The sequence below is a fragment of the Hypomesus nipponensis genome, chromosome 23, assembly GCF_054491055.1.
Source record: "Hypomesus nipponensis isolate SF chromosome 23, ASM5449105v1, whole genome shotgun sequence".
Lineage (NCBI taxonomy): Eukaryota > Metazoa > Chordata > Actinopteri > Osmeriformes > Osmeridae > Hypomesus > Hypomesus nipponensis.
The window spans coordinates 22,887,501-22,904,943 of record NC_140383.1 but is presented as its reverse complement, the minus strand read 5'-3'; the positions used below and the strand labels follow the sequence as shown (position 1 = coordinate 22,904,943).

Below are 17,443 nucleotides of genomic sequence, written 5' to 3'. Positions count from 1 at the left end.
TAAGATTACAAAGAGCCTGTTGGGTTGTAATGAGCCGCTTGTCTCCCCACATTGTGTGACAAACAGTGGGCAGCTCTGTCACCGCGACACTCCGGCTTTCATGAGCCTTTTAATGAACGACCCCCCCCCCCCCCCCCTACACGAGAGCTTCTCCACACACCGCCTTAAGCCCCAGTGAACCGTATCTGCTGCCTTGGGTTTCCCAGGGAAGACACTGTCATTAACCAACATTTCATCAGGCCCTTTCCATACGGAAACACTTCCCCAACCCTTTGGCACAAAGGCTTTTCCCCTGAGCCGAAATCCACAGCATTCAACAAGACTGCTTCCATTTCTCACCCGTGCACAGTCAATGAAGCAAAGACGAAAATGTCAATTCAGCTGGGATTGTGCTTCTTCACAGTCAAGCGACTGTCTGACCGCTAACATTTTATATTCTCCATGCGTGTGCTGGTGAAAGCAGCACAATTAGACGGTCTTTGTCTTGGCCAAAAACATCGTCTTTTAAAAAAAAAGTTGTTTATCGTCAGGAGGTGTTGGATATCGGAGGCATTTGTGTTCCAAATGGCGTACTCCAAAAAGACCCTGTGCCACAATTAGAACAACTGTGATACAGCGCTAAGATGGAAACCATGTGTGGGGAAGCTGCACAGTTCAAGGGCCAAGCGTCCTCTTCCACGCTCTGAAGAGTCATAATGGCCTCTCATTTCTGCGCAATGCATAATTATTTTTGGAGAAAGCGTTCCATTTGACGCTTCAAACCGTAACCTCGTGACTCAGTGTCCACGACGCCGCGTGGCGAACATCATATTTAAAGGGTAATGGCTACAATAACAGGAAGTGTGAATTTTTCTGGATAATGAGTGCATGTGGATTTGGAGAGGTTTGTATTCCTGTTATGTGTGAGGCCAACAAAGAGCAGCGATCAGCACAGCCGGTCTCTCTCTGATCAACCTAATCCCTGGGTTAGTCTCCCCAGCTCAGCTGGCTAACAGAGGAGGATTTTCACCAGAGGAGTCTCTGGACATCCCTCCCTCTCTCATTCCCCTGTCTACAGTATGTATCTCCAGGGAGAGAGGGCCCTAGTGTAGTATGTATCTCCAGGGAGAGAGGGCCCTAGTGTAGTATGTATCTCCAGGGAGAGAGGGCCCTAGTGTAGTATGTATCTCCAGGGAGAGAGGGCCCTAGTGTAGTATGTATCTCCAGGGAGAGAGGGCCCTAGTGTAGTATGTATCTCCAGGGAGAGAGGGCCCTAGTGTAGTATGTATCTCCAGGGAGAGAGGGCCCTAGTGTAGTATGTATCTCCAGGGAGAGAGGGCCCTAGTGTAGTATGTATCTCCAGGGAGAGAGGGCCCTAGTGTAGTATGTATCTCCAGGGAGAGAGGGCCCTAGTGTAGTATGTATCTCCAGGGAGAGAGGGCCCTAGTGTAGTATGTATCTCCAGGGAGAGAGGGCCCTAGTGTAGTATGTATCTCCAGGGAGAGAGGGCCCTAGTGTAGTATGTATCTCCAGGGAGAGAGGGCCCTAGTGTAGTATGTATCTCCAGGGAGAGAGGGCCCTAGTGTAGTATGTATCTCCAGGGAGAGAGGGCCCTAGTGTAGTATGTATCTCCAGGGAGAGAGGGCCCTAGTGTAGTATGTATCTCCAGAGAGAGAGGGCCCTAGTGTAGTATGTATCTCCAGGGAGAGAGGGCCCTAGTGTAGTATGTATCTCCAGGGAGAGAGGGCCCTAGTGTAGTATGTATCTCCAGGGAGAGAGGGCCCTAGTGTAGTATGTATCTCCAGGGAGAGAGGGCCCTAGTGTAGTATGTATCTCCAGGGAGAGAGGGCCCTAGTGTAGCCCCGATGCCTTGACAGCATCGCTATTCCGGAGAGAGTGGGGGATGCTGGTTATCTTGGGGCCTTTGAAGATGGAACGTTGCATAATGGTGGATTAATATTCCACACAATAAGCCAGCGAGCTCCGGCAGAAGGAGATGCGTGAGATTCTCTCCATCCCACAGACACAACCCGAAGCCTGTGAACTTCCTGCTCGACGCGCTCCCCTCGCTCCCTGCCTGCCTCTAATTGGCCGCTGGTCTTGAGCTGGATGCTGCTGGCGCGCTCTCAGCACGGTTTGTTTGCACGACGACGGCGCAGTGAGGCGGTGCACACACACAAACAGCCGCGCAGTGGCCAAACGCCTTTGTTCCTTCGCATCTACAAAGGCAAGCCGCGTGTTCAAAGATAAACGCGAGTCAACTGTTGCTTCTGAAGTTAAAATGGGAATCGTCCCACACAGTGACGTTGTTGGGTTTTTTTCTGCTTTGATTGTTTCTAGTTTATAATAACCATTGGGAAATGAAAAATGAGTGAAGTGCAATATGGTTTGTGGTTAACTACTTAAACAGTTCCGGTCGTATCTTTTCCTGGGTGAGTTGTGTGGTCTGTGAGTGAGTGGCCTTGTTCTCTTCAGGAAGTCCTCTATTGCTCCGACACAGCAACACAGATGAGGCCAGGTCAGCTTTAGCGTCACACACACATAACATCGCACCCCCCACCCCCCCACCCACCCACACAGTGTTTTTTGGAAACACTGGAACCAAAAAAAAATGGCGTTTGCACATTTGTAGTTGCTGGGTCCAAACTATGGAACTATGTACATCAGACTAGCACCTTTGATCTCCACCTTCAAGTCTGCTCTAACGACCTAGTCATTCTCTTTGGTTTTTAGTAATATTCCTGAATCATTGTGTACTGTTTAATCTTTTTATTACTATGTCTCCATTGTTGTGTGCTTTGTTTCCTGTGATTGCTATTTCCCTTCTAGTACAGCACATTGGTCAACCATGTTTCTTTTTTATGTGCTCTATGAATCAATAAGGATCGATTTATTGATTGGAACAAAATGCCTGTGTGTGTTTTACAGTAATCACTGTGGACTTGTGAAATGCCATGATCTTCTTCACATTTCTGCATGGTTTGTGCTTGAATTATTCCTTCCCTGCTGACAGGAACGTGCGTGTCCGTAATAAAGTGACATCGAATCAAACAGCTACATGCGACGAGTGTCTCGTTTCCGTCATCGCCGACATCAGAACTCCTTTCATGTCGAGCTGCAGCTTGGCTCAGCTCTCCTCACACCAGGAAATGCAGACTCATTCGTGTGTTCTCATTCAGACAGAAGATGTCCTTGAGGTCTTTCACAGAGTAAAAAAAAACACACAAAAAAAGCCACTACTGTCATTCTGCGGCCGGCGTGTCGCCGAATTCCACGCCTGGGGGTGTCACTTCCCCCAGCTGGCGTCACGAGGGAGGGCAACGTGGAAGAACAGGGATGGCTGGTGCAGGAGGGAAACAGCTCTCAGCACTGTGAGGTCGCTGGAGTTTGTGTGTGTGTGTGTGTGTGTGTGGGGGGGGGGAGGGAGGGTGTAGGGAGACAGTCGGAGAGGAGGTAGGAAGGGGTTACCTTACCTCATACAGCGGTGCACAGATCCCATCAATCCACTCCAGCTGAAGACCCGGCAACTCGTCCTTCCGGTTCCGATCGAAGATGGCCTGAAAGACAAACGCCACCGTGACCCATCCGCATCTCACGTCGTCAAACACGCTCGCAGGAACTCCCCCCCCCCCTCCCCCCCTCCCCCGCAGCAGCGAGGGAACGGCAGCGGCAGAACAGCCCGACAGGCCTCACTTTGGACACAAACGAGTCGATTCCGGTTCCCATGGTCTCCCCTTGCCCCGCCCTCCCCTCTCTCCAGCAGCACGGCTCTGAAGCTCTACAGAGACTTCACTTCACATCCAGTTACCGGGCTACGGCTCGGAAGCTGAATATTTCATTCCCAACACCCACTCACTGTGTGGTAAAGGGTTTGACCCAGGAGGCGGACCTGAGGCTACTGCGTCAGCAACTTCAGAGGGGAGGCAATGTGGCCAGGCGCCATTAGTCAACAGCCGGTAATTACAGACGCAGCGCTTCCTCGGTTGCCCCTGACGACCTGCGCCGGCGTTTGGTCTTCAAAAGTGTAGATAACGCCGCACGCGGAACGTTCCGCGGTTCTCTTTGAGGAAAGGAAAGGGAAAACGCAGCGCAGACAAACGACGTTGACGTGGAATCTCCTCTCCTCGTTTCATCATGAATAGCTTTTCAGTCCTGTAGGTAGGGGTTAACGATCCCATCTCGTGACACGTGTCGTCTGTTAGTGGGGAATGTGCCTCGTGTTACACAGTGCAGATGCTGAATGGAGCCGAGGTTTCAGTCCTGGATTCCTGTGTGCACCTATGGACGGGTTGGTGGAGGTTCTAGTTCTAGTGAGCAGGGGCTTCCAGGACACAAGGCTGTCAGATTAAAGCCTGGTCCAAACATCGCCCCAGGCTCAGCAGCAGGACTGTGTATGAGCTAACAACCTCCCCCTCTCTCTCTCTCTCTCTCTCTCTCTCTCTCTCTCTCTCTCTCTCTCTCTCTCTCTCTGTCTCTCTCTCTCTCTCTCTCTCTCTCTCTCTCTCTCTCTCTCTCTCTCTCTATCTCTCTCTCTCTCTCTCTCTCTCTCTCCCTCCCTCCCTCCCTCTCTTCCTCTCTGTCTACACCCCCTATTTTCCTCTCCCTCCCCCTCTATCCCCTCTCTCTCCCCCTCTCACTCTCCCCCCCTCTATCCCCTCTCTCCCCCTCTCTCTCTCCCCCCCTCTCTCTCTCTCTCTCTCTCTCTCTCTCTGTCTCTCTCTCTCTCTCTCTTGCCCCCCCTCTATCCCCTCTCTCCCCCCCTCTCTCTCCCCCCCTCTCTCTCTCCCCCTCTCTCTCTCCCCTCCTCTCTCCCCCCTATGTCTCTCCCCTCTCTCTCCCCTCCTCTCTCCCCCTCTCTCTCTCTCCCCTCCTATCTCCCCCCTCTCTCTCTCTCCCCTCCTCTTTCCCCCCCTCTCTCTCTCCCCTCCTCTCTCCCCCCTATGTCTCTCTCTCTCTGTGTGATGTAAGCTCTGGGTAAATTGTGATGCGTGCGGGGGCTTGGGGGCTGTCCCTGCTCCGCAAATAACCAGCGTCACCTAGAAAGATCTGGGGGCGCAGCGAGGGGCGCAGCGAGGCCCATCTGATGTGCCCAGCGTCTGTTCAGAGGACACCAACGGGGGACGAGGCGCAGCGAGGTACTCACAGACGGGGTGAGCTTCAGCTCCGATCTCTCCCGGTCCCCCTGCTCGAAGAACTCGCTGGTCACCAGCTCTGCGACCTAGGAGAGACACAGGGCAGTACAGCAGGTGAGACTGGGAAGGGGGTTCGGCCCAGAGCGGCCGCGAGATGACATTTCAGACGCGGGGTCGTTTCGGTGGGAAACACGGCCCTTGTCACCTTGCGGGATATGTCCCAGGGCTTGGTGACAGCCCCGAGGTCACACGCTGTCATCAACATGGACCTAGGAGATGGGGAAACATCCGAGAGTTACTTCTGGAAGGAAACGCTGGAAGGATCCGTTCACGCAAAAGCCTTCTCTCTCGTCTCACTTCACGACGTTCTCTCTGCGTTCAGTTTAAGACATTCTCTCTACTCTCATTTCAGTGACAAATTGAACTGAATACCCAGAGGCTTCTCCAAGCTTGGGAACAGTTACCTGCACATGTCCCTGTGGGTCTTCACATTCCAGTTGTACTCTCCTTTGCTGACCAACTCAAAGAATGTGTTCCTGTTCCTGAATGAGAGGGAAAATGGCCTACTTTATTCAGGGCGTCTCCACAAGGGGGCGGTAAAGGCCAGACGAATGCTCTGTTACTAGGCAATGTAAAGCTACACGGACTGTGGAGTGTTACATAAGAAGGTATGAATAATTCATGCATCAAGTGAACTGTATGTATGGTGCGGACAGTAAGGTACATACTCAAAGTACAGAGTGAGATCGGTGGCTAGGATGGACTGTTTCAGCAGCTGCATGAGATCGCCATACTCTCTGGACGACAGGTTGGAGAATATGTTATGTCCCTGCAGAAAAAGAAAGACAAAACACACACACGCACAGTTTAAAATGTGCATGAGAGAACAAATAAAATGATACGCTTTCCATTTTAGAACTTGTGACATTGCTTGGGAGAAGTCAGTGCTGCTGTAGATGTCATCATTGTTTGACTCTGAAAGGGACTCAACCAGACAATGCTGAAGTGGGAATGACCGTGGGTGCTTGTGCTGAGACATCTTAAGCGACAAACAGCAAGCGTCTATGGAAGCTCTGTCAGAGCGATTTCAGATGAACCACCCACAGATCTGGGTATTTGGCCCCTTGACGTAAAAGAAAATGCGACACTTTTGAGACCAAACATCAGTTCAGTCTGAGCCTGGAAGAAAAAAAAAGTCTGGAGTGTTCTACGAGCCGGTCAGAGAGAGAGCCTCTGCCCTGGCTGGTGGGCAGGAGGTGGAGGGAGGGTGGAGGGAGGGTGGAGGGTGGAGGGAGGGTGGAGGGAGGGTGGAGGGAGGGAGGGTGGAGGGAGGGTGGAGGGAGGGTGGAGGGAGGGAGGTGGAGGGAGGGTGGAGGGAGGGTGGAGGGAGGGTGGAGGGAGTGTGGATGGTGGAGGGTGGAGGGAGGGTGGAGGGTGGAGGGAGGGTGGAGGGAGGGTGGAGGAGCCACCGTCACCAGGCTGCCGTCCTCTCCCCGACTCTACCACACCAGCCCAGTGTTTCAGCAGAGCTCTCTGGCTTCCTCTCCCAGCCCGCCGGCCCGGCATGAACAGAACCACTAAGGACATGTGGAGAGTCCTCGGGTGTCTCAATCTCTATCAACAGGATTAGAGGAACAGGGGAGAGGAGGAGGGGGAGAGTTTAAGGGGAGGAGCAGTGGGGAAGCTGGGAAGGAGTGGCATTGAGGGAGGTGTCCGTGTCAATGAGCCCATCCTGCTCCTAAGTGGACCAAATCTGTGAGCTCGCTTTCCCCATCGGATTAGCAACACTTTTCAATTATATGCTAATGCAGACTATGGGAACTCCTCCACTCTATCGACAGAATCAAGTCTGGTATTCCAAGCAAACGTTTGACTGCTCACTACGTCATCAGCTCTGTGATCATGAAGCTAATGGATCCTGGCTCATCTCCACGGCACCCTCAAACGCCTTGAATTAGCACACAAACCCGGTCGCCTGGTCAAACATCTCTCTCAACCAATTAGCAGCAAATCTATCAGTTCCCAAATCACATCGATTTGAGGTCACGGTGTCCTTTTTAATCTCCTCGGTTGTCAGAGAGAAAGACAGTAAGTGCAGCCATGTTTGTGGGACCTGATGAGGCCTCAGGAGGAGGTAAAGGTGGAGGAGATGATGGTGGTGGTGATGGTGGAGGTGAAGGTGGAGGTGAGGGTGGAGATAAAGGTGGAGGAGCAGCACCTCACTCTGCAGGATCATGACAGCGTGGTTGAAGTGGTGGTGTTCCAACGTAGCAGACGTCCCGTAGAGCAGAGATAGAGCTGATCCAGTTCTGAGCACACACACACACACCACGCATACACACACACACACACACACACACACCACGCATACACAACACACACACACACACACACACGCACACACACCGGCATTCAAGCAGATGGAGAAAAATGTAACATTACTTTAGACTACATTACTTTAGCATGCATTAGATGCTGCTACTCGAATCCTGCTCAATAAATCTGTAAACATCCTAATCCTGTTCGCTCATAACTCCCAACTGGTTCAGTGTGTATCCAGCAAGGAATAGGGTGAATGCTCAGCATTAATAACCTGATATCCACACCGAGAAGACACACATGATCTTAGGTCTATCGAGCCATATGTAACCCCTGTGTATGTGTGTGCGAGTGTCAGTGTATGCAACTGTGTGTACGTCTGTGTGAGTGTTCGTGTGGTTATGGTGTGCGTGCATGCATGTGTGGGGGAATATCAGCAGAACTAACCCAGACAGATTTAGTAGCAGCTGTATCCGCTGTTCTAACTGCAGAGGGTTAGGCTTCCAGAGCAGACGCCATGTTTACTGCTTCTCTGTCAGGCAGACTCTTACATAAGTCTTATGCAACTCGCTCCTTGCCTCGGATCCTGACTGGATAGGAGAGGATACACCATGGTCTTTACCCACAGCTTCTGTGTCCGTCTGTCTACCTCCGCAGCGCACACTACATGTGATGTGTCTGCCATGTATTTGGAAGCCTGTGTTCAGTGCTTGTGGATGCCAGGTTTTTGTGCTTACGTGTGTGTGTTATGTGAGTCCGTGTGGTGTGTGTGTGTGTGTCCGTGTGTGGGTGTGTGTGTGGGGTGTGTTTCTGTGTGTGGTGTTTGTGTGTGTGTTGTGTGTATGTGCGTGTGTCCGTGTGTGTGTGTGTGTGTGTGTGCCTCCTCCTCTGCTATGACAGGGTTAGGGTTAGGGTTAGTGACAGGGACCCACTTAGCCTGGAAGGCGTTGTTGGTTCCTCGGTGGTCGAGGTCGTGACACACACATCCCACGATGAGGGCCAAGATCTCTACCTCGGTCAGGGTCTCCTGGAAGCCTGCCGTCTGACACACACACACATAGGAACATACACACAACACACACACACACACACATGCACACACACCCAACAACCACATTCTCCCACAGACAAGATGTCACACAGGGAAAACACATCGAGTAAGCACATTAGGTGTACCAGACTTGAACGTGTGTGTGATGACCACAGCAACAAATCCAGACAGTAGATGTAGCCTAGCTAACCCTCGCCCTAGCTAACCCTAGCCCTAGCTAACCTTAACCCTAGCTAACCCTAACCCTAGCTAACCCTGCCTAACCCTAAGCCTAGCTAACCCTGACCCTAGCTAACCCTGACCCTAGCTAACCCTGACCCTAGCTAGGTGCCCCAGCTCGTCCTCATTAGCCTTGTGTGTGAGTACAGCAGGTCGGCAGCATCAGCAGCCAGAGAGATTCATCACTGGCCGGGCAGCGCTCAGCCGTGGCCCCCTGCAGGTCGCTGGGGGAATAACAGCTGGTGGAGCACAGGTCTGGGACGCTCATTAAAACACCTCACAGGAGAGCCCCATGGGCTCTGGATAGCTTAAACACAACTAGCTCATTTCCCTCCCGCCAATAATCTATTCAGATGGGGAACCATGCACAACACACTGCGGTTGATTAGATGAAGTAGAGTGCACGTGCGTGCGTGTGTTTCTGTGTGTGTGAGTGTGTATATGTGTGTGTGTGTGTGTATATAATTGCCCCCAGGTCCTGATAGGGTAAAATTCTGCAGTAACTGCATGAAGCGGATCTCTGGAGTCCTGTGTGAGACAGACTCCCCGTCTACCCTGCGTGAGTGTGTGTAGTCAGTCAGACAGCAGGCTGTCCCAGAGAACTCACTACCACTCTGGGAGAGCAGCCCTGACAGAGGCCAGGGGAGAGCAGCCCTGATAGAGGCCAGGGGAGGGGGGAGCATGGAGACATCCGCCTCAGATCGCTGCTGTAATGCGGTAGGACGTGCCTCTACCACCCTCCCCTGCCTCTACCACCCTCCCCTGCCTCTAACACCCTCCCCCTGCCTCTACCACCCTCCCCCTGCCTCTACCACCCTCCCCCTGCCTCTACCACCCTCCCCCTGCCTCTACCACCCTCCCCCTGCCTCTACCACCCTCCCCCTGCCTCTACCACCCTCCCCCTGCCTCTACCACCCTCCCCCTGCCTCTACTATGTGTGTGGTCTGTACTCACGGTCAGCATGGCGAACATGCACTGGCAGACGTTGAAGGCGTGCCTCCAGTTGTGGTAGAGCACCATGCGGTAGTTCTTCCTCACGGTCAACAGCCACCTGCAGAGCGTCTAGACACACAGACACACCCCCACACACAAACACACACACACAGACCAGCTGCTAAGCCAGGCTTGAAAACAAATGCACCTGGGCTCTTTTGACCGGTCTACATATCATGAACATTTCTATACTTTACATCTGCACACATTGTTTTGTCACTTAGCGGTTGCTTTCTGTTCAAAGTGACATCCAGCGCATGTGAAAAGTCCAGCAGGTGTACAGTGGTACCGCTCTGACCGTGCCTCGGGAGGGGGCGGGAGAGGACAGAGAGGGCGGGTCTTCTCACCTCGTACTCGATCTTGAACTTCTGCACCATGCCCAGCTCCATGAACATCCGCAGGGCCGCCGTGATCATGGCATCCACGTCCAGGGAGAAGTCGTCAAACGAGAGCTGGTCAATGCCCAGCTCACTCACCAGGGGGATGTTGGCAGCCTGTGGAGGGTGAGAGGGAAGAGAGGGTCAGAGAGGAGGTGTGTGTGTCTGGGTGTGTGTGTGTGTGACAGAGGGAAAAGGAGAGACACAGAAAGAGAAAGCGAGAGAGAGAGAGAGAGAGAGAGAGAGAGAGAGAGAGAGAGAGAGAGAGAGAGAGAGAGAGAGAGAGAGAGAGAGAGAGAGAGAGAGAGGGGTGAAAGGAGAACATGCCATTTTAAGATACTGAAAATACATAAACACACTAATTAAGGCTCATTCTGAAAGGGTTCACATTAATGATCCGGCATCAGCCGAGGAAAAAGACTGTGTATTTTTCTCGGAGCTCATTGACAAATTGCAGTTGCAGTCACTGGATCATATTTTTAACCCCTAACACTTTGGACCACTCCAAGGATTCCTAAAACCGGCTTGATTCCTGCTTCTGATATGAGCATTGGCCCTCATGTTCTAATGAGCAGGTTCCAGCAGACAGAACGAGGAAATCCTCCTGTCCTTTCGACTTCCGGACTGCGGCGCTGCTGGTTGGAGGAGCTTGCACAGACGCTGGCCTTTCCCTTCTCATGAGGACACGGTGTTACGTGACAGATTGCCTGTTCCTCTCTGATCTGTGAGCAGGTCCGCCTGGCTTTCAGGGGGACACTGTGTACACGCACTTCTGACACACACACACACACACACAAACCAGCCACCTCCACCTGACACACACACACACGGAAAAAAGCCACCTTTTCTCCGAATCGTCTTTCAGGTCAAAAGGTACGTTTCTGTCATTTCAGCGTTGTGGGTGGTGACCAGTAGGCAGGGCTGTTGCTGGTGACATTTACAACCAAGTGGAATCCTGGTCGTGTGCCCTTACCCCAGCGCCATATGTTGGACAGCGAGCAGGAGTGTGTGTGACATCACTCTGTAGGAGGGGGCCGGGAGATCGCACACACGCACACACACACACACACACACTCATACTGCAGCAATGTGTGCTAATGGCCGTGGGGAGAACCGCACATCAATGTGCTTGAAAACACAGATCGTAGACACACATTTCAAAGATTTGATTTGTGAAATGAGAGGGAGGCTTGTTTTCTTTCTGCCTTTCGGTTCTCAAAGAGCATTTTCGTCTCAATGGCATAAATAATGCAATGAAAATGATTGGATATTGATTGAACAAATCCATTTCAAATATCCCAATTAGTCATTTCATCTGGGGCCTCAAGGAATATTCTCCCCTCCCTGACCCGTAGAACTGCTCTCAGCAAGCACCAGTGCATGGAAGCAATCAGAAAATGAGGTCTTGCAGGCAAGCTATAAATCTATTCCTGCTGTATGCTGCAATTAATTATTTTTATTCTTTTCCAACTGAAGGGTTTTGGGTGCAAATGATTCATTTTGATACATATTTCCATTGAAGGTCGACCAGGATAACACACACTCACATGTTGACCTAAATGAATACCTTTTAGCCTGGGCCATGAAATGTAAGTTCTTTTCAAGCGCTTCTGTTTTAGTACTGCTGCAGAATAAAGCATTTATCAGTGCATTTATTATCCATAAGGCTCATTAAAATGGAAATAAATGGTTTAAATCTGACATTAAACCTCCTCAAGATACAAGATTATCTCCGTGAAGAGGTCATTAAAATGCCAAACTACTGTATCTGCATGTGGAGGTGGAAGGAATTCTATGCGGAGAATTTCCCAGGAGAATTCATATGATCTCAATCCTCACATGCCACACACCATTAAGAATTGGACATTATTTTAAGGAGCTTGAAATTATATTAAAATCTTCCCAGAAATCCATCTAGCTTATGTTCCCTTATGATTGCGATAACTCCTGTGACGGGAACGACGGCGGGAGCCTTTACCTTAAACTTATCGACCTCAGTCTTGGAACATGTTGCGTGGTATGACAGCACCTGCAAGGAAACAACAGCTTTGAGATGGGGCATGGCTTCGTTATCAAAACATAATCACCCCACAGGTTCACAGTCATACATCGTTATGGTCCCGGTGCAAGATGAACCCAAATCTTCTACAGGGGTCTCTGAGTCCGCAGAAACCAACTTGTGACCCCTTACTCTTTGCGTCTACCATCTCCTTGGGAGCGATAGGGTGCACTTTCTTGCAGTTCGGTATTCGATAAAGAGCTCTTATGTTTATTCAGTGCTGCCAGGGGCAATGTACCCACATGCCAGCTCCTTCCATACCCTGACTCCCACCAGGTCTTGTGGAGATGAACCAGGGCCACAGCCCACCTCACTGCTCCTTGTCTGGGTCTATCTCTACTGGCTAGGCCCTCACCCCGCACAGCCCTGACCCTGCACAGCCCTGACCCTTAAGAGCCCTGACCCTAAAGAGCCCTGACCCGGAACAGACTTGACCCCGCACAGCCCTGACCCTGCACAGCCCTGACCCTACACAGCCCTCACCCTGCACAGCCCTGACCCTACACAGCCTTACCCTGCACAGCCCTGACCCTACACAGCCTCACCCTGCACAGCCCTGACCCTACACAGCCTTACCCTGCACAGCCCTGACCCCACACAGCCCTGACCCTGCACAGCCCTGACCCCACACAGCCCTGACCCTGCACAGCCCTGACCCCACACAGCCTTACCCTGCACAGCCCTGACCCTACACAGCCTTACCCTGCACAGCCCTGACCCTGCACAGCATGACTGGTCCTGAGTTAAGGAAGACATTGTTCAAAAGCTCCCTGATGTAGCCATGTTCCGTCAAACACAGCGTTGAACTGTGCGAAACCTTTCAGATGATGTGGTGATGAGGCTGGACAGAGCGTCAGATATGACAAGGGAGGAGGGGGAATGGAAATGGAGAAAGAGAGGGACAGAGACAGAAGAGAGTGAGAGAAGAGAGAGAGAGAGAAGAGAAAGATAGAGAGAGGAGAGAAAAGAGGGAGGAGGAGAGACAGAGAGAGAGAGAGAGAGAGAGAGAGAGAGAGAGAGAGAGAGAGAGAGAGAGAGAGAGAGAGAGAGAGAGAGAGAGAGAGAGAGATAGCGTGGGAGAGTTGCAGATGGGGTCATCACCCTGTCTGAGTCAGCCTGGGCAGGCCTGCAGTCAGCCCTCTGAATATAGGCCATCATCCCTCCACCACACAACACTACTGCAGCTACACACCACCACACAACACTACTGTAGCTACACACCACCACACAACACTACTGCAGCTACACACCACCACACAACACTACTGTAGCTACACACCACCACACAACACTACTGCAGCTACACACCACCACACAACACTACTGTAGCTACACACCACCACACAACGCTACTGCAGCTACACACCACCACACAACACTACTGCAGCTACACACCACCACACAACACTACTGTAGCTACACACCACCACACAACACTACTGCAGCTACACACCACCACACAACACTACTGTAGCTACACACCACCACACAACGCTACTGCAGCTACACACCACCACACAACACTACTGCAGCTACACACCACCACTGCAGCTACACACCACCACTGCAGCTACACACCACCACACAACACTACTGCAGCTATACACCACATCCCTCCACAACACTACTGCAGCTACACACATCATCAACACTGAAACCCCAGTAAGAGCCAGCTAAACAGAATGAATCCTTTTCCAAACAGCACGCTCCATTTAACAGCATTTAAGCACAATTTGAGAATGAAAAACATACGGAAACACATACTTAAGCGAGTTAATGCTTGTTTATAATTGGGGTTTATTTTTGGAAAGATCTCAAGGAATCTTCTCACCTGGAAAAGAAAACAAGGTAATATTGGATAATTAGCAAATGGAGAGTGGTGTTCTTACATCCAGGGCCACAGACTGCTTGGCCCAGGACTTCTTCACCTGGTCGTACATGATGGTGTTGTTGATGCCCAGACCGCAGAAGATCACGAACGCCTGCAGAGACACACACAGCGGTCACAGTCTCACACACGAGGACTGAGGCGGTGACAGGTTCCAACTTGATGAGATAACAGGTAAAAATGTTACCTCAAAGAGCCTCTGGTCGGCATCATCAAAGGGTTTCCCATCCAGCCTGTTCAGCACCTGGGCGACTCCTGCACACGCAACAAGCACACCACAAACACAGTGTTTCAGTGTTGTTCCGTCGTTTTAGTATCTGCTGTCTTGTGAAAACAAGTTCCATCCTAACTACAGTAACAGACATCAGCAATAAGTTGAGTTTAAGAAGTTCCTCTTTCACCTGGCCTCTGGTCTGGCTGCACTCAAGCAGGAACAGGGAGCTAAGCTCCTCTCCATAGCAGTTTATCTACATATTTTCCAGGACTTTGCTGATAAAGCTAATTGCTAATTGATAGAGAGTTCCCTGTTATCATCACAGACACGTTATGCTAACTAGTAGATACTGGAGAGAACAGCCTCAGGGGGAACTGTATCGCCACCTCTCCACTCCAGCCCATCAAAGCTTCCCATCAACGAGGCTTTGATGCACTGCCTACGCACACTCTAGAAACCCAGAACAATCCACCATGAGGAAGGGATGTTATTTGGGGTAAACCAGAATTTTTTTTTTGCGACAGACAGTCGAGAAGCTCTCTTTAACCAGTGACTGGATGGCTGAATGTGGCAGGACTCCTACAGGAAGGGTTACGGCCTCTTTCAAGGCTGCTCGACCCCCTGCCCGCCACCAAAGCAGGCGTCAACTCCCCCCGCCCCCCCCCCCAACAGCCCCAGGGCTCTCAAGTTTTACCAAAAGTTTGTCGTGAGATTACCATACCTGTCAACATTTGGTTAAAATATTCGGGCTGACACGAGACAAGTTATACAAGTCATCCCTTATTTCTTAGCGTGACAAATGGCAGAAATGCGCGAGTCTCACGGCGAACGCTTGACACTTAAGAGCTCTGCGTCTGTCAGGGTTCTCCGGAGCGACCATGTTGATCACTTTGCGCTCCAACAAAACTAATCCTGGATCTCAGAGGGCCGGAGGGGAGATGCTAGCGCTGCATGCAATATCCAGCACCAACAGCAGGCTGGAGATCAATGATTCATCAGTCTGTGTCAGTGTGGTGTTGGCCCGGGGCGGGCTCTGAACCACACAGGGCTTCCCAGCCACAGAAGTGGAACCTCTCTCTGTGTGAGAAGACTAATAGCGTGTCTGGGCTTTAATCACACCACTTGTACCTCATTTTCTCTAAATGTTACCTTTGAGCTAACTGTGTAGACTGCTTTTTAACACATCAATCCTGCAGCATGGCTAATCTAGGCTAGCAGGGAGCAGTGGGCTAGCAGTGGGCTAGCAGCGGGCTAGCAGGGAGCAGCCAGCTAGCAGGGAGCAGGGAGCTAGCAGGGATTAGCGAGCTATCAGGGAGCAGCGAGCTATCAGGGATCAGCTAGCTAGCAGGGAGCAGCTAGCTAGCAGGGAGCAGCGAGCTAGCAGGGAGCAGCGAGCTAGCAGGGAGCTGCGAGCTAGCAGGGAGCTGCGAGCTAGCAGGGAGCTGCGAGCTAGCAGGGAGCAGCAAGTTAGCAGGGAGCAGCAAGCTAGCGGCAGCTAGCAGGGAGCAGCGAGCTATCAGGGAGCAGCAGATAGCAGGGAGCAGCGAGCTAGCAGGGAGCAGCGAGCTAGCAGAGAGCAGCTAGCTATCAGAGCAGGCCGCAATGTGGAACCTACCGATGATCTGATGGTTGCTGTTCCAGATAGGAACACACAGCACAGAGCGGATGTGGAAGCCTGAAAACTGGTCTGCCTGCATCCAGAGAGGTGTGGGGGGAGGGAGGGAGGGAAGGAGGGGAGGTGGAGGGGAGGGAGGGAGTGTGGGAGGTATGGAGGGAGGGAGGAAAGGGAGGGAGGTAGGGAGTGGAGGTGGAGGGGAGTGATGGAGTGTGGTAGGGAGGGAGGGATGGAGTGAGGGAGGGATGGAGTGGGAGGGAGGGTGGAGGGGAGGGATGGGTGAGAGAGATAGAAGACGTTACAGTGATTAACATACGTTCCCATGTCTGCATCACATGCCATAATACCGTACCCAACAGAGACTGTTGCATCAGTATAAACTATGCAGCCGCATTCTATTTCAGTGGCTGCTCTATTAACTATGCATACATGCGTCACCTCTAATAGAATTCTCAATAGCAATGTGAGCAACATCACTGTAGATGAGTTTTATCAACCATCACTGTGTGAAGAACCACAACGGAAGGGAGAGAGAGAGAGAGAGAGAGAGAGAGAGAGAGAGAGAGGGAGAGAGAGAGAGAGGGAGAGAGAGGGAGAGAGAGAGAGGGAGAGGGAGAGAGAGAGAGAGAGAGAGAGAGGGAGAGGGAGAGAGAGAGAGAGAGAAGGAGAGAAAGAGAGAGAGGGAGAGAGAGGGAGAGAGAGGGAGAGAGAGGGAGAGAGAGGGAGAGAGGCTCCGATATCTGAGAGAATAATGACAACACCATATCAAAGGGACATGACATAACTCGTGGTCACGTGTCAAGGAAACATGATAAAAGATGGCATATTCCCGGCTCTGTCCCCAAGCTGGGCAGCGCCGGGTCAGTTCGAGCGTGGACGTCAGCCCAGCAGGACCCGTGGATGCTGGGGAGCGCCGGGTGTCTTACCTCAGCGTCGAAGCGCGGGTCTTGGTACGCGTCGCTGATGTTCACTGGCAGACCCGTTGACGCCACCAGCTCGGCGATGCTGTTGTTGATCAGCCAATCGGAATAGGAGGACTTCTCCATGCTGTCTTTGAAACTAAGGGATATGGGAAGTGTCGGGAAAACAACGTTTTATTCATTTCGCAGATGTTTGAAAATAGTGCATGTAGAAAGTACTGCAGAAGACCAAGGGACCAAGGGAAGACTTCTACAGCGGTCAAGGAACAATTTGTATTAATAAATATTTATAAATAGAGCAATGGTTAAAGGTGGGAAAAGGCGGGATTGTGTCGAACCTTGAGAAGGTTAAGAGGGTCTCAAGTGTTTGTGTTGAGGGCTCTGTTTAGTATGATGGTGTACCCGACCATCTCCAAACCTCCCTCACAAGGACTTCTCCATTCATTGACAACATTCATCTTCGCCATCTTAGAAAAGCGAAGGTTTACTCGCTCTTGCATTTCTTGGAAGCGCGCAGATCATAATGTGTGTTTTGGCCTTGCCCCACTTTCACCTTGATTTGTGTTTAATGAACGTCTGGTGGATATCAATAAGCCTCTCCTGCCTCTGGATGAAGTCATGCAAAGTTAATTGTCTGATTCTTCCTCCCTGCGAACGCCCACATGTTCTGCCTCAGC

At 51.5% G+C, this 17,443-nt stretch overlaps 1 protein-coding gene across 1 annotated transcript in view; it reads right to left on the bottom strand.

Annotated features, from left to right (window-relative positions):
* pde11a (phosphodiesterase 11a) overlaps positions 1–17,443 on the bottom strand; it is a 32,242-nt gene that overhangs the window by 1,150 nt on the left and 13,649 nt on the right. The window contains exons 6-19 of the mRNA XM_084689258.1: positions 16,773–16,905; positions 15,847–15,922; positions 14,205–14,272; positions 14,019–14,111; positions 12,049–12,099; positions 10,041–10,187; positions 9,655–9,762; positions 8,363–8,472; positions 7,330–7,420; positions 5,840–5,940; positions 5,576–5,653; positions 5,317–5,380; positions 5,123–5,197; positions 3,453–3,536 (exon numbers count right to left, since the gene is read on the bottom strand). Of these exons, the coding sequence (XP_084545384.1) occupies positions 3,453–3,536; positions 5,123–5,197; positions 5,317–5,380; positions 5,576–5,653; positions 5,840–5,940; positions 7,330–7,420; positions 8,363–8,472; positions 9,655–9,762; positions 10,041–10,187; positions 12,049–12,099; positions 14,019–14,111; positions 14,205–14,272; positions 15,847–15,922; positions 16,773–16,905 (1,279 nt within the window). The remainder of the gene's footprint in view (positions 1–3,452; positions 3,537–5,122; positions 5,198–5,316; positions 5,381–5,575; positions 5,654–5,839; positions 5,941–7,329; positions 7,421–8,362; positions 8,473–9,654; positions 9,763–10,040; positions 10,188–12,048; positions 12,100–14,018; positions 14,112–14,204; positions 14,273–15,846; positions 15,923–16,772; positions 16,906–17,443) is intronic.